The 16,730-nt window shown below is 36.3% G+C and overlaps 1 protein-coding gene and 1 long non-coding RNA gene across 4 annotated transcripts in view; one reads left to right on the top strand and one right to left on the bottom strand.

Moving 5' to 3' along the window:
• Positions 1-4,481: 4,481 nt before the first annotated feature.
• On the bottom strand, positions 4,482-5,247 carry LOC122407627 (uncharacterized). The gene is made up of 3 exons (XR_006260241.1): positions 5,189-5,247; positions 4,834-4,897; positions 4,482-4,742 (listed from the first exon to the last, which is right to left on the bottom strand). It is a non-coding gene; the product is annotated as an uncharacterized lncRNA (long non-coding RNA).
• Positions 5,248-8,234: 2,987 nt separating this feature from the next.
• fus (fusilli) overlaps positions 8,235-16,730 on the top strand; it is a 63,425-nt gene continuing 54,929 nt past the window's right edge. For 2 of the 3 annotated variants that reach the window (XM_043414941.1, XM_043414940.1), the window contains exon 1: positions 8,237-9,466. In XM_043414941.1, the coding sequence (XP_043270876.1) occupies positions 9,323-9,466 (144 nt within the window). In that variant the 5' untranslated portion in view covers positions 8,237-9,322. Of the gene's footprint in view, positions 9,467-16,730 lie in introns of all 3 variants that reach the window. The other variant, XM_043414939.1, reaches the window with a different exon arrangement.

Raw genomic sequence — 16,730 nt, 5'->3', positions numbered from 1 at the left:
ATGCATTCGCAAATCTGCAAATGGGATTGTATGAAAAAATGAGAGTCTCGTCGCTGCATCCGAGTTATTCATAATGAATCTCAATGTGCTCAATCTCGTTGGAAATAAATAATGGCTGAAACTTGTGATTGAAAATTTGTCCAAGAAATTCAATTTTGGGCAACGATGGAGAATGTTTGGAAAAGATACATGTTATTCATGCGCGAGTTTTCTTCATACGTTTAGGAGCATGTCGAACTCGTGTGCTGCGCTGTGCAGCCGACTGCAAATGGTTGAGAAATAAAAATGAGCGTCACGTGTCGTGCCACCTTGTCCATTACATGGCGCAATCGGTTCGGGTCAAAGATCACGAGTCTTGCACGGAAGAAATCCATGAGGTACATGCTCGTATATGCAAAGTGTGAATACATCATGCCAAAGAGCAAGGATGAGCTTTTTTCGCACGTTTTTACGAAACGCTTTGAAGGAATTGGAAAAAAAAACGGGAGTCGATGAATTCGCTTTTTATCTTTGAAGGGGCGAACTTTTGAAGAATCGAACAAGTTACATATCCTTGGAAATTCAATAATGTGATTTATAACATTTGCAAAATAGATGATTCTCAATGTACACGAACAAAGTGACTGAAAAATAAGAATTTCGAGTTTTCTTTTACCATCGGTGGGTAATTCGCGTTTCGAATTATTCCCTTCTGCTCCTTCAGCTCTGCGTGCTTTTTTTCATGGATGTCACAATTCCGATGAAGAATTAAAACCCAAAAAAGTATGATTCGAGGCCGAAAAATGATGATCTCGTGGACTTTTCTTAACTTGATGTTCTGTGGCAGAATTGAAATGATAAAAAAATAAAAATAAAAAAAGAAAGGCTCGTCTCGTACTCGAGTTCAGAACGGTCACACGTGTTGAGATTGATGAAGCATTGAAAGTGAAAATTTACGTATTTTCATGACTAAATATCAGATCGTGATACATTGACGAATGGAAACTAGAAGAAGCGAAAAATTAATGAAATTCCGGGGGGGAGTGGGAACTTTGCAGCCGCGCTGCAAAGTTCAAACGGCCAATCTCGCAGCGAGACAAGCGCATACATGAAACGAGGAAACGCACGTGGGTTGCATAAACGGTGTGCGTTAGTAAGATTACAAAGGTACGTGATAAAAATATAACTATACACGTTGTTCGATGCTCGGGAAGGATTTTGTATAGTGCATTAATACGAACAAGAGAACCCTGCGCGACTTGCTTCCCCAAAATTCTTCCACGTTGCATTATTCCTCAGCTACTGAACGTCGCAATTTTGACTCCCGCGGTCGCCTTCGAACCGCATCGTACATTTTGCTCGAGGCCAAGTAAATTTCCATTCCACCTTTAATTATGCCAGAACTCGGTGAACGATCTCTCTTCCGAGCGACAACATCGAGAGACGAAACTGCATTGCGAAAGATTTTCTTTAATAAAACTTATACGATCCGCTCCTTTTATCCCTTCTCCCCGACGCTTTCGCTCGACGAATGACATTAATCACGTGTACGGGAAACATTAGTTGCATCATTATACGTTATTCCACGTCGTTTGCCTTTGTATATATATTAGGGTGATGCAAAAAAGATCGATATTTTTTTTTCTTGGAGCTCCAACGGAAATCGTTAGTACATAAAAAAAAGACATTTTCCCAAAATTTCAGATTTTTAGAAAAATTTTTAAATCATGCTCAAACCACTTTTCGATATTTTCCTTTTTTTTTTTTTTTTTTTCATAAAAATCGCGCAGCAAAATTTTTTTTTGCTCTCATATCAGAAAATGTTGGTTCTTCATGAATTCATAAATCTAATGAAATTTTGTTATTCTCAAAAAAATTTCAAGGCTACCTCGCATAATTTATTTCTTTTTTTTCTGTATATTTAGCTATAAATAATGAGATTAAAAAACGCGTGTTTTTGTCGTCTTCCAAAAGAAAAGGTGAATGTACTTTGCAAAAATATAGTTTTTCAAAATTACATGTTATGACAATGCTTTTTGCGTTTTCTCAAGCGATTGATATCGATTTTCCTGTATTTTTCACAGAGATAAATATTTTTATGCACGAAAATTTGCTAGGACATCGTACAAACATGACAACGTGACAAATAAAGCTGCGTTTTGCCAAATCCCAATTCTTTATTTCAAAGTCTCATATTTCACCGCAGAAAACGATAAAATTTGGGAATTTTTAAGTTTTCTTGTGAGTTATAGAAATTAGTAAAATTATTTAGTAATTTAGTAATTAATTAAGTTGATTAATTAATAAAATAGGACCGAATTCTGGTAGAAAAGAACGGAGACCAACGGATGCAAACCCACAAATATTTTTCATCAAACTTCCAAAATCGGTCTTGTAATTTTTGCAGATTTAGAAAAAAATGAATTAACAAGATCGAAATAGGTCTATTGTACAAAGTTACCTTCCTGTACAAACTCAAATAGTTTTTGATTGTAAGCAAACAGTTGAGAATTAAACATTTTAGGGATTTTGCATTCATAAGCCTACATTTCTTTTTCGTTAAAATTCAGTCAAAATATTTCACTATTTTTTATAATCAATGAGAAAACTAGAAAATCATAACGTCTTCTGCGGTGAAATACCAGACTTTGAAGTAGAGAATTTCAATCCGACAAAATTTTGAAAAACTGTTTTTGCAAAATACTTTCACCCCTTCTTTTGGAAGGACGACAAGAATAGTTATTTGTAGCTACACGTTTTTTAATCTCATAATTTATAGCTAAATATACAGAAAAGAAGAAATAAATTATACTAGGTAGTCTTGAAATTTTTTCTGAGAGTGAAAAAATGTTATTAGATTTATCATTCCATGGAGCACTAACACTTGCTGCTATGAGAACAAAAAAAAAATTTTTGCTTCGCGATTTTTAAGAAAAAAAACAGAAAAATATCGAAAAGTGGCTTGAGCACCCTCTAAAAAATTGTTTAAAAATCTGAAATTTTAGGAAAATTACTTTTTTTTTTATGTACTAACGATTTCCGTTGGAGCTCCGAGAAAAAAAAAATATCGATTTTTATTGCATCACCCTAATATTTATACATTGTAATTAACTGAATAGTTCATTCTGTTTTCCACATCAAGCGGAGGTTCGAAGCACAATATTTTATCGTTTATCAACGACAATTTATTCGAGTCAAATTTTATATTTCTTTTATACCACTATTTATTTATTAGTCCTTCGGGCGGGCAGAGACCTTTGAAACGCACTTTGGAAGTTGTAGAGCCGCGGGCGTCTGCGAACGCTGCACATTTTCAACGGCGTTTGGGCTCAATTTCGTTATTGCCATTTTTTTAAACTGTCGCAATGAAATATTAGTAATCGATCGATTCTAACCGAAACTCGCTCATTAGAGCATTGTCGTCGGATATCCAAAACGGGTTGAGAAAATTTATCCCTTTCAGGTGGGACCGCGACGGTCCCACTCTACAAAAAAATTGCCTCAAAGCTCAATATTGAACCAATTCGACTCTCAAAAGAAGTATCTAGGGGGTTTTATAGTCACTGATCACGAGTGTGAAGTCAGATTTTTAAAATCCAAAATGCTGGATCTAATATAGTGCAAGTAAAATTCCAAATACTTATTAATTCTTCTAAAACTTTTTACTCCGGAATTTTCGGGGTCGCTGATTACGAATCCGGCATTAGATTTGAAAAATTCAAAATGGCAGATCCAATTTGGCAGACGTGAAATTCCCCAGATACTTATTCATTTTTCTAAAACTTTATACTGAAGGGTTTTCGAGGTCGCTGATCATGAATCCGGAATTCGATTTTTAAAATTCAAAATAGCAGATCCAATATGACGGATATGAAATTAAAAAAAAAAAACAAAAAACAGAAAGAAACACAACAAAATAGTGGATTTAAATGCTTTGTACCTCCTCGTCGTTAGTTCTGGGTAGTGCTATGAGAAAGAGAGAGAGAGAGAGACGAATATGTCGTCGAAAAATTTGACCTTCATGGCAAGAAATCAATACTTCAAAGAACAAGTTTCGATAATTTTCTACACTTTTTCATCCACTATCTTGGATCCGTCTATTTGGATTTAGGAATAATGATATTCTAGCTTGGGATTCATAATGAGGACCCCTAAGAACCCCCAATCATAGTTTGTCAATTTTTTTCAATTTCTCATTCCGCTAATTCGAATTTGCGCCATCTTGCATTTAGAAATTATCAATTCTGACTGAAGTATTTCAAGTGATTAAATTCGGGCCAAAATATTGAATAGAAAGATATATAAAACTTGAAGTCCACCATATTGGATACACCATTGTGAATTTTCATAATCTAATGCCGGATTCGTAAACAGCGACTCCGAAAACCTTTGAATGCAAAGTTTTAGAACAATTAATATGTAGAATTTCGCGTCTGCCATATTGGATCTGCCATTTTGGATTTCTAAAATCTGATCTTATATTCGTGATCAGTGACACCAAAAATCTTTTAATGAATCTTTAACCAATTTTGATGAAAACTGATGTAGATGAAAAATTCATGACTGAAAGGGTTAAACAAATTCATTTCCATCGTCATTTGTCGTGAAAAAGTGAGTTTATTCGTGCCAAAAATCGTCACTGTCACAGCAATCCTCACAAAATTCGAGAGTCCATCAACCGTTGAAACGTGTCTTAATGGAAAAAACCTGACCTCATTTTCTCTCTGCACAATAGTCCTCGTCAAAAATTTATTCAACGTGAGCTATAGAAGACAGTTTAAAGAGAAAATGATGTTTAGTAAAACTACACAAAAAACCAACTCATTATAAATAATTAAAAAAAAAACTGCTTACTTTATCATTACAAAGAAAAACCAAACCCCGTAGTAAAAAGTCGTCCTTCTAAAGAAGTGAAACCCTGCAATAAAACATTGGTATGAAAATATCTCAACAAACACGCCATCTGAAAAACCAGATCGTGCCAAAAATCACAATGATGGATAAGAAGTAGTTTGATCCTGTCCCTCAAAAATCTCCTCAAACAAGCAATTCGTCAGAAAAGTTATAAAAAAAATTACATACATATCTTGGATGAAATTGATAAATTAAGGCAAATCTATAAAATAAAAAAAAAATGACAAAAGAGAAAAATATGGACGTAAAAAATATAAACAAAAGACATTACAAAAACCAACGAATTACAATTTACCCAAACAATCGAAACAAGTGATATGGAGCGTCCATATACCAAGGAAGGTGGAATGTCAACATGATACCGGATTTTTCCTGGACGCTGAAGAGAGAGAGAGAGAGATGAAAAGATGAAAAAAAAATAGAAATCCGCTGCATAGGTCATTCGAAGCAAAAAGAATAACGCTGCAAAAGAAGAACGGTGCGGGTGGGGATCAAATGTTGGAATGACTAAAATTTCGAACAGCTAAAATCTCGACTTTATAAACTTTGAATGATAATATGGAGACGGATAGATTCGACTAGAGCTTTGAATGCCGAAAATAAATAAAGCAGAAACTGCAAGGTTCGGAGTCCGTTTACATCGAAAATAGAATTTAACAATCGCCCATAGGACGATGACTAAAATATCGATTTTTCGAAAATTCGACTATCACTCTTTCGATTCATAAATTACTACAGTCAGCGATACTGTGAAAATTCACAATTTTGAAAATATAATAACGAAAGACCAAATATTAATGAGGTTGAAATACTGAAACACCAAAAAGTCGAACAGTCAAAATAGCGAGACGTTAGAAAGTCGATCGATCAAAATAAATAAATGCAGTGGAGAACTCCAAATAGACGCGTCTCACTCATTCACTTACTCAGACCGGTGATCTTCAATTTTAAACATCGCCATTTTTATGACTTTCGCCGTTTCGAGCTATCGCTATTCCGCATATCAAGAGACTCGGTAGAGTTCTAAGTTTTATAGGCTCGAAAAATTAACTTTTGAAATTCAGATGGTCTGTTAAAATTGCATTAGAAATGAAAACTATTGAAATATATATTTTCGAGTAAATACGAATTCAAAGAAAGAATTTTTTATTAAACACGCAATCTGCTGAATAGTCAATCACAACTTTTAAAATTTCGAAATATTGACCGTTCTGTAATTCAGTTATTCGACATATTGAACCCCACCCGTTAGATCACCTTGCTTTACATCGACTAATGACTATTGTAGAAAAATTCACGATCCTAAATTCGTTATTGAATTGTCAAAGGATAATATTTTGGAGAATGTTTGATGCACAGCAATTCCGACGATTGCAATGAATACTTGAAACTGAATAATGAAAAAACCGACAAGAAAAATTCCATGTCGAAAGTCCATTCGATCGAATCGAGTCGTTTACCTATAAATGTAATTACTTCGAGACGAGTTGGTTGACACTTATTCATGAGATTCATGACGCGGTGTGTCATATTCATAAGAACGGTTGCATATAGGGTGATGATTTTATTTTTCACAAAAGACTTTAAAGTCGTAGATCAGATCGCGAATGCACGTGAGAGAGGCCAGAGTCTCACGTAAACTGATGTCAGCACGAAAGAATAGCCGATAGATCGAGGAATGTCAGAAATACTTTACAAACGTTTGCCCACAGATTAAACTGTGTGTCTGTCTTCGCAACATGAATCAGGATTTCAAAGAAACGTGAAGAACGTTTCGAGAATCTTTCAATTAAATGTATACGTGCTTCAAGGTTAAAATAATGGACGAAAGACAATCTCTGTATATGACAGTGCTTCGTAGAGGGCAAAAAAATAATTCGGCGCTTATAAAACGAAGGGTTAATTCCAAATTGCGAATTTCAATGAGTTCGAAATCGTTGGACATGCTACAGAAGCTCGCAAAAGTTCGTTACATATCGGGCTGATCGATACACAGCAACAAAGACGGATCGAACAGTCGAAGTTTGTCCTTATTCGTAAACACATTTTTTTCACAACAACCAATGGAAGCGCATCAGGGAGGATAGATTCAATGATTGCATAATCGTTGCTTCAAATATCATCGTCCACGTAATAAAATTGTATTCCACATATTTAAGCACTCACGATCAGGGTAAGAATAAGGGAAAGAAAAATGTTTGCGGACGATCTCGCACTCGCGTATAAGTACCATAGAAAACGAGAGACAATATGGGAGCCGAGCCGAACGTAGCACAGGAGGGCGGGAGGATTGTGCGTTATATATTCCGGCAGAGCGAGGTAGCGTGGAAGGAGAAGTCTCGAACGAGTAGACTTCGCGCAGCTGGATGAACGAGACAAAGACGGCGAGAGAGCTTGGCCCGCCTTTCGGCCTTTCCCTTCAGGGGTCGTACCTGCCGCACTCGAAAGAAATGACGCGGATTTTTACTGTCTCTCGATCTTCATTTCATTCTGAATTTCTAAAAAAAAATCGTACCTCAGATGATCAGAATCTTCGATTCCTGGCGTTGTGTTTTATGATTAATCAAATGAATATGCAACGATCGCGAGAATCTCGGTATATAAACTTATTTAACCTTATTTCCTTACAGAAATTATGCGAGTAAAATCCCTCGATTATCATACCAGGATCATTTACGGTATCGAAAAATCTAGGAATCCCCCCAAAAATCATGATGAATGTCCGAGAAAATGGAGGCACTCTATAATATCTAATTATAGTTTCGTTCAGGTGCGCGCCGGATTCATTGGTCAGTCGATCAAAATATTTTTATTTTTCTCAACGAACCGACAGAGAAGACAATATAATGGTAAATTGATAGAATGGTAGATAATGGAGAATACGCGTACATTTACCGTTTGCGCGGCTGTGATCGTAGCAATAGTATATGTTATATAGTTCTATGATGTTCGCACGTGTGTATGTATGTATGTATGTAGTTCCAACCTGTGGCTCGCTACAGAGGCCACGAATCTCGCGGTTAGCAATGAACACGTTCTGTGTAGTATTTTTCCTGGAGGTTTCTCCTCGTGTGTTGGTACCTGTTAGTTTACTCGTGTGCGTCTGGATTCTTGTATCTCTAGAAACGTATTTGCTCGCGTTCGGTCGTTATAAGTCGTTAAAACGATAAATTCTTCGATAGTGTAGGTTCTTTTGTATAGGTGTGAATGTTTTTCAAAGTATTAGTACATTTCGAAGTATACGAGTGTTTGTGAGGTTAGTGATGGTGGTGGTCGACGAATAGGCGTCTTTGGATGCTTTGGATCGAGGTGTGTTGGTTGTACTGTTGGTAAGCGACGCGCAGTCGCCAGGTGAGCCAACGACAGTGCACGCGACCGTGGTCGGCCCAGTCCGACATACACATCACGGCACCGCTTATAAACCTCTCCGTCGAACTTTTAACACATTTCATATATATCTATATATGTATTTGTATATATGTTTATTCGCATATATATGGATGTATATGCGCGAACGGTATTTTTGTTAGAAAACTAAATGAAAATTCTTCGTCTGCTCGAAATCGCATCAACGAAAGGAAACCCACAATTTGTATTCCCGTGAGCACGATGATGACGATGGAATAAAGAATTGAACGATTCCGCGACCAAATCTACACGCGTTCGTCTATCGAATTACGGAAAATTCTGTTCAGCGATATAGTGTTGCTCCGACAGTTTTTCATCTAATACTACGGAGATTCTTTCGATTCTCCGCTCGTTGGTTCGGTGTCGAGAGTGCAAAAAGTGCGGAGATTCGGCAGCAGGGAGAAAAACAAGTGCGTGCGAAAGTAAGGCTCCGTTTTTAAAATACGGATCGCACATCCGCGAAGGCTTACTCGTGATTTTCATTCATTTTAAGGAACCGAAAAAATAATCGTCGTGAGAAAAACACGCGCATGGGAAGGAAAATGTATCGTCGTTCGAAAGCGATAGAGGCATGGTGAGCACGCGAGTTCTCGCAAACTTATCGCGCGGTCTGTGGTGCTCTTCCTTCCCTCTCGTTTTCTGACTTTGAATTCGCGAAAGTTCGTTCTTATGGATAGAACAGAAGATTGATATTTGTCGATGTATTCGGATATTTTCACGACTGAATAAACGTTCCTTTTTTATATTTGAAATACGTAGCTTTAGTGAGCTGCTCCGGTGTGTTGAAAACGGAGGTTCGGAGTTCCTTACATTGTTACACAGTTCGTTTTCCTCTCGCTGTTTCAACGCGAGACAGTGAGCGTGTGAATATCGACAGATTGAAACATACAACCACGTTCCGGGGTTATCATTCGTGTCGATTCCGTCGTTCTTGTTTTTTTCTTCTCCCTTCGTTCCTTTTCTTTGCGGATTTTCGTTAACGGCGCCGCCTCGTGCGACCGGAAAAAAATTTGACGAAAAAATGCAGATGATGGGCGGAAAGGGCCCGACTCATCTTGTTGCCCTTTACGTGGCAACGGCTGGACTTCAAGGGAATGCGCTCGGATCCGACGAAGAGGAAATCACGTATCTCGCCTATGTGCTCATCGACGCGCTTCAAAATAAGGTAAATTTTATCCAATATCCGCAAACTTAACGTCGAATAACTACTGAATTAGCTTTATGCAAAGAACGAGGTTATGGTCAGGCCTGTCTCGTTTTATTGGGAGCTATTCCGAAAACGTTTTCGAAAGGCAAGCAGATATCAGTACGAAACGTGCCAGGTGCTCCAACGAATCGAGATCGTCAATGGCGTACGCTTCCCGTGGCTAAAACACATTTCGGATTTCATTGCAGTACAAAGACCAGCGAAAATGCGTACAGTTCTACCTGCTGATCCGTCGTCGAGCGATTTCACTCTTAATTTTGAAAGCTCTTTATTTCTGGCTAATTTTTTCTCTTCTGTCTTGCTTTTCCGAATTTTTGTACTTTGCAAAATGATGCAGGGTTTGCTTCTTTCAACCCGAAGCGACAAATCGTTGAAGTTGCCTTTGAAAAAGTATTCATTCATAGACATACGTTGACACTTTTTTCTACTCCTTGATCGGCCGAGTCTCAAATAACCGAGGGCTGTTTTGTTAGTCAAAGTTTTCTAAAAAAATTATTCGCTATGAAAGGTCACGGCGAGGCGAAAAGTTCGAACACTATTTGACGCTCCAACCCGGAAGTGGTGTCGCGCTAAACAACATCACTTCCTGCATCACTCCGTGCCGCCATTCACACAATGTTTTCATTTCATTTTCAGGCTTCTTTTTTCAATGCTTTTTTTATCTTTCACATTCTCACGCGAACGCGGTCGATAAGAAATCTGAATTGTTGAATGAAAAAAAGAATGAAACGAAATGGAAGCCTCGTCGCACGCTCTCTTGTTAATCTTTTCATTGTAAACCGTAGAATATTGTTGATCTCGAAAACATCGAATATTGACGTCCATAAAAGTGATGATCGATGTTCACAGATTTTCAAAGCCCTTTTCAAATTTTCGTCAAGAGGCAGTCGGAGCTTCGAAACCTTCAATAATATGACAACTATTGAATGAACATTGACATAACGTTTCATAACACGTATTTTCTCAATTAAATTCCTGTATAAAATGACGGAAAAAATTAAACAAAAAAATTAACGAATCCAAGCATCCAATTTATTCTGACGAAAAATGTCAAACAAGATTTTACTATTCTTTTTCGTCCATACAGAAAACGGAATGACAAGTTGTTCAAAATAACTTTATTCGTAAATAACTTTTCCAATAATCGTACTAATAACCTCAATAAAACAACTTTTATGAATTATTAGAATACTATTAGAACGCTATTTTGAACTATCAGAATAGAAATATTTATAATTATTATTTATATATTACATAACACATAAATATTCTTATATACTGCTTAATTAATTAATATAAATTAATCATTAATATTGAAATACAAGGAACCAGAGCTATACGTATACGTCAGACAGTTCGATTTGATGGCACAAAAAGTAGAAAGGAAGAATAGAAAGAATCCTTGAAGGAAAGGGATGACCAAAGCTAAGTTGTAAAATAAGGGAATGTTGAAAATTAGATCTAAGGAAAGAAAAATTGTTGTTAAATACTCGTGTGCAAAACAAACTTTATGAAATAATGGATGGGGAACAGAGGGGGGGGGGGGGGATAATTATTTAAAAGTCTGAAAAGACATACAGGAAATAAATACAGCTACTACTATTAATATTAAAATAAATAAAAAAGTTATAAATATAGTAATAATTGAAAATTAAAATTTTTTTTTTTTTCAAGTAATAAATATAACAATAATAATCATAATAAAATAATAAAACACAAGTGGATTATTGTGATATTTTGAATTATTATCATACTAAGAAAGATGCTTGCGACAACATTTATCTGCGGCTATGTTACCGCACTTGTGTGTGTATTTCATGTGTCAATGTGTTGTGTATAAGACGGATATAATGGTGGTTTGAGATAATTTATTCAGTACGGTAGTTTTTATTACGAAAGTTATTGCAAAATGCATTCGTTGCGGAAGCTATTCACGTAGAAGTCATTTGTGAATAAAGTTTTTTTTTTTATTTTTTTTTTTAAAGTTATTTTGAACAAGTTATTTAGACATGGAGTCGAAATAGGAAAGTGTTCGGACGAGGAAAAAAATGATATTAGTGGACGCGATCAACAGGAAAAAATAGAGTACTGGAAGAACTTGGGACAGATTATTTGTCCAACGATTTGAATACTGGTCTTCGGGCCACGCGTCAGACCGCGGCTGGGCCGTCATTAGTACGAAAGAGACAGTTGTGAAACGCGATAGTGAACGTTTTTGCGACGTCAATCGATCGGATCGATCTAAAAAAAGGAGCCCCAAGTTTCGTATCGATGAAGCGGTGACACGGAAAATATTGACGAAGCTTACCTTAAAATAATGATTTTATCGTTTTAGAAATATAATCGGTAGAGAACCAACATTTTTATACAATTTTATTATAAAAAAAAACGTTTGAAAAGTTCATTTTGACTAGCCTGGTGCAACAGCTACCGCTGCTGTCAAGGTATTCCTTTCACGAACCCGAAATCCCTACAAAAAATTGATTTTAATTTACAGTAAAGTACAACTGCATCCAAATAGATTGGCGAAATTTCAGGTCAAGTTATCGATCATTTAATGAAGAATTAAAATGTTAAAAATCGTAAAATTTTTACGGGAGCTTATGGAGAATCTGTCATCACCACATTTCTATTCGATAATTCGTACACTGAATAACTCTAAATTCCTGATACAAACTATCTCACAGATGGAAAAAAATGTAAGGAATCCGTAGCAACGATAAAAATAAATGGTTATAGAATGTTTAAAAAAGATATCAACGATAGAAGTTCGAAAAATGGCAGAAGCAGAAGCTTTTCCCATATAACAGCGACTTCTCAGAGGTTAGAAATCAGTCCAATTTTCGAGTGCCCTAGTTTGTGACATGAAAAAATACGGCCCTGCGAAAGGAATATCTTAAAGTCACGCTGCCAGTTTTGTTTACAAATTTTATAGGTTATGAAGTGAGTTTACTGTCCAAAGTAGTAGTGCAGTGGAGGAAAATGAAAAAATGAACGATCAAAAAGTTAACCGGGATAAAAATGGTCGTTTTGTAAAAACTGACAAAAAAAAGTGGCGAAGCAAACGAACGACAAAATATGACCGAAAGGTCGAACTGACGTCACATGTGAACATATATTGAATGCAGCGTTGCCAAACGTTACTAATCCATTTTTCGTGTAATCTAAGTGATTTCTCATCGGATATTTTTCAATATTTCAAATACAAGGATCGATTTTTTTTCCGAAATCTTGGATATAACTAATGAAAAAATTCAATAACTTTTCATGCGTGTACGACTTTCGTGAATTCGATGGTAATTCAAAGTTTGAAAGTTTAAAATGATTCCGAAACATTTCTTTAATTTCTAAACATGCGGTACTCGGAGGAATCTCATTTTATAAAGTGGCCTCGACCATGAAGCGAACAAAATCAGTTCGTACATCACGAATAAGAGAAACGTTGGCTTTGAATCGCGTCGTTGTTACGATGCCTCGAATATTTTTGTCCATCGCGTATATATAAGCGTATCGCGACGTCTGTACGTACGAGAGCGCTGCCATTGTTCCTTGAGTTATCGGACATCGCGCGCGCGGAGGCGGAGCATCGTAAACCCCGTACGAAAGTCGAAGATTGTCAAAGCTTTCGTAATTCAAAACGTCATTGAAAAAAAATCTTTTCTTTTAACCATTTATTATCAGATTCGAATTTGCTACTAAGTTGATGTTTTATTCGAAACGATTTTCGGTGTGATGACGAAGAAAAAACAAAAAACGTTTTCCTTAATGATCAAAGAATTCTCCCAGCCAGAGCCAAACATTTTTCAACCTTCAATACGCAAATGTTTACACTATTTTTTATGGGCAATCGATACTTCTCATGCTGAAAAAAAAAGCATTCATTTTTAGCTTCCCAAATGCACGGAATTAAGCAAAAACAAATTCAGTGACAAAAGAGAGTAAATGACTGAATAAACGACAATGTTCTTCGAAATTCGGCAGGGAAAATTCATCATTTTAATCGTAAAATATTTTCGTGCCAAGAGATTTCCATTATTTTCCACCATCGGCCTTTCTCTTGGCTCGATGTAACATCGAAATTTATACCTGAACCTGGACCGTATCTCGAAGTATCTCTCTCTTCTGTTAATTTCCCGTCAGGCAGCAGGTAGAAGATTTTCCTCGAGAATTTGAAATCCCCGAGTTTTGGGCCGAGGAAATATTTACCGATCGCTCTGGGGGGAGAAAACGCAGACGAAAAATTTCCTGTTAATGCCCTCAGGAGGGTTTGACTCATTATGTTGCGAGGACCTCCGAGATTTTTGGGTTTTTACATGACGTCCGACGAGCTGAAAAAATGTCTGTATTGTTTTGACAATCTCTCAATTATCATTTCGTTACTTATCAATTCGAGACGATGAAATTTTCTATTGAAAGATTCCCGAAGAACCGCGTAGAAAAATAAAAAATAATGTAATATTTAATAATCTTCGATGATGACGATGCGGAGCAACGTGAGTGACAAGAAATAATAAGAGCGTCTGATAAGCTCAGAGAAATTCATTCGCGATAAAGCCATTCGATTATATGTGCTTCAAATCTCCGCAATGCAATAACGATATTCGAAGCATCAGGAGTCAAAGATCGATCATATAAATATAATCGTTAACCCAATGAAATAACCGTTTTTTCCTTGTCGATTCATATTTTCTTGTTTGTTTGTTTGGGTTTGTTTTTTTTGTTTTTTTTTTCATTGTAATGGAAATTTATCGACTTGCAATTCGATTGGAAATACAGACGTAAAATTGAGCGGTGACGTCGTCACAATTTCGATGGAACCTAAAAAAAGAAATCTTTTTATCTGCGGACTCGAAAGCGATAAGTTTTCGCCTGTAAAACGATATCCAATCTGATGAATGATGTTTTTTTTATGCCTCCTCCGTTGGGCATAGCGCCCTCGACACAAACCACTTTTGCATGCCTAAATAATCGTGTGTATAGATCGTATTATTCTTACGGGCATGGGGGAAGACTCTCGGGGATTATCTCGTATTATTTTCACGATGTGGTTGGAGCGAGCTTAATCCGATTTACACGAGGGAGAGCGAGAAACGGAAAATGAAGGAAGAGAGAAAACTACATGAGAAGAGAGAGATTTATTCGCATATTTATTTATGTCTCTCCAGTGTTTTTCAGTAAAATATAAAATGTATAGAGAATAATAACAGGTGGGGGTGGGGAACAAATAATGTTGGAATGACTAAAATTTCGAACAGCTAAAAACTCGAGTTTATAAACTTCGAATGATAATATGGAGACGGATAGATTCGACTAGAGCTTTGAATGCCGAAAATAAATAAAGCAGAAACTGCAAGGTTCGAAGCACGTTTACATCGAAAATAGAATTTAAACAATCGCCCATGGGACGATGACTAAAATATCGATTTTTCGAAAATTCGACTATCACTCTTTCGATTTATAAATTACTACAGTCAGCGATACTGTGAAAATTCACAATTTTGAAAATATAATAACGAAATACCAAATATTACTGAGGTTGAAATACTGAAACACCAAAAAGTCGAACAGTCAAAATAGCGAAACGTTAGAAAGTCGATCGATCAAAATAAAGAAATGCAGTGGAGCTCCAAATACACGCGTCTCACTCACTCGCTTACTCACAGACCGGTGATCTCCAATTTTAACCATCGCCATTTCGACTTTCGCCTTTTCGAGCTATCGCTATTCTGCATTTCTAAGTTTCATAGGCTCGAAAAATTCACTTTCGATTTTTTGCTACTCCATATTCTGATCTGTCTGTAAAACAATTACTCTCCATTTCGAATTCGAAAATATGAACTTTTGACATTCAAATGGTCCTGTTAAAATTGCATTCGAAATGAAAACTATTGAAATATATATTTTCGAGTAAATACGAATTCAAAGAAGGATTTTTTGATTAAACACGCAATCTGCTGAATAGTCGATCGGGAATAAGAATTTGGAATAACTTATTTTTCTCCAAACTGATATCACAACTTTTAAAATTTCGAAATATTGACCGTTCTACAATTCAGTTATTCGACATATTGAACCCCACCCACAGGTGGCCAGATTCAGTTGAGTAACAAAAGATCATTTACAATAGTAGTGCGAGGAATTTTTGAGTTTGATTTTCATACATAAATTTCAATAGTATAATTGAATATGCTCGATGAATGAATGGCGAGATAATTCATTTGATTTTTCATTATTGAAAGCGGCAGGAAATATAAATAAACATTACTTGACAGAGTCGAATTGTCCGTTGCACAGAACGATTTTGAAAAGCGCAACTCTTCGATGCCTCACAATTTCAATACTTCGCATCACAAAGCCGAAACCACCTCGCGTCAAGAATATTTTCAGCAATATTCACCGTTTTATAATTATTATGATCGTAAAAACGAAACGTCGCTGTTATCTCGACTGAGTGACCTTTCGCTCGGTCTGTGTTTGCCACGAAAATATGCTCGGATGAATTAGCGAATATTCGTGAAAGATTGTCGACTTCAAATTCCACGCTCCACGCGCAAAAATATACTATGGGAGTGATAATTAAATGGACACTGGCAGACTGAATGGCGGATTGGAATACAAGCCGCGATGTCGGAACGCTTTTTTCAAATCGTCAATTATTTCATTCGGAAATCCCTGCCACAGAAAACAACTTAGTCATAAACCAGTTGAATCTCCTTCGATCGCAAGAATTTTTGGAAAAATTCAAAGCAAGAAGAATTCACGAAATTCGATGAAAATTCGTATAGAAAACGTCGAAATTTCGTTGCTCCCAGAAGGCTTGCAGCACTCGAATTCTAAAAGTTTTTATCACAAGAATTTAGAAAACTTTCCAAACTTTTTAATTTGCCAGATAAAATTTTTTTCCCACACTCGTACACGTACGGATTCCTACTAAACTCGGTCGTACAAAGTCCACAATTAAAAAAAAAAAAAAAACGAAAAGCACGAAATTATAAAGTGACGTAACGTCGAGCTTGGTTATTTTTTTGTTTTCGAGTAAAAAAGTAGAAAAAGAAGAAGAAATATTCCTCGTATCTTTTTCGAGTTTAATTGATGCTATAAAAATGTGACGACGCTTTACAACGTGGAGTCGCTCAACCAGCTGCGATTATCAATAATCGAGTATATATAAAACAAAAAAATATGAAAAATGTTGGCTGTCGATGTCGGTGGCGTGTGCATT

The sequence above is a fragment of the Venturia canescens genome, chromosome 3 (assembly GCF_019457755.1).
Source record: "Venturia canescens isolate UGA chromosome 3, ASM1945775v1, whole genome shotgun sequence".
Lineage (NCBI taxonomy): Eukaryota > Metazoa > Arthropoda > Insecta > Hymenoptera > Ichneumonidae > Venturia > Venturia canescens.
The sequence above is the reverse complement of the archived record's forward strand: the minus strand, read 5'-3'. Positions and strand labels throughout refer to the sequence as shown.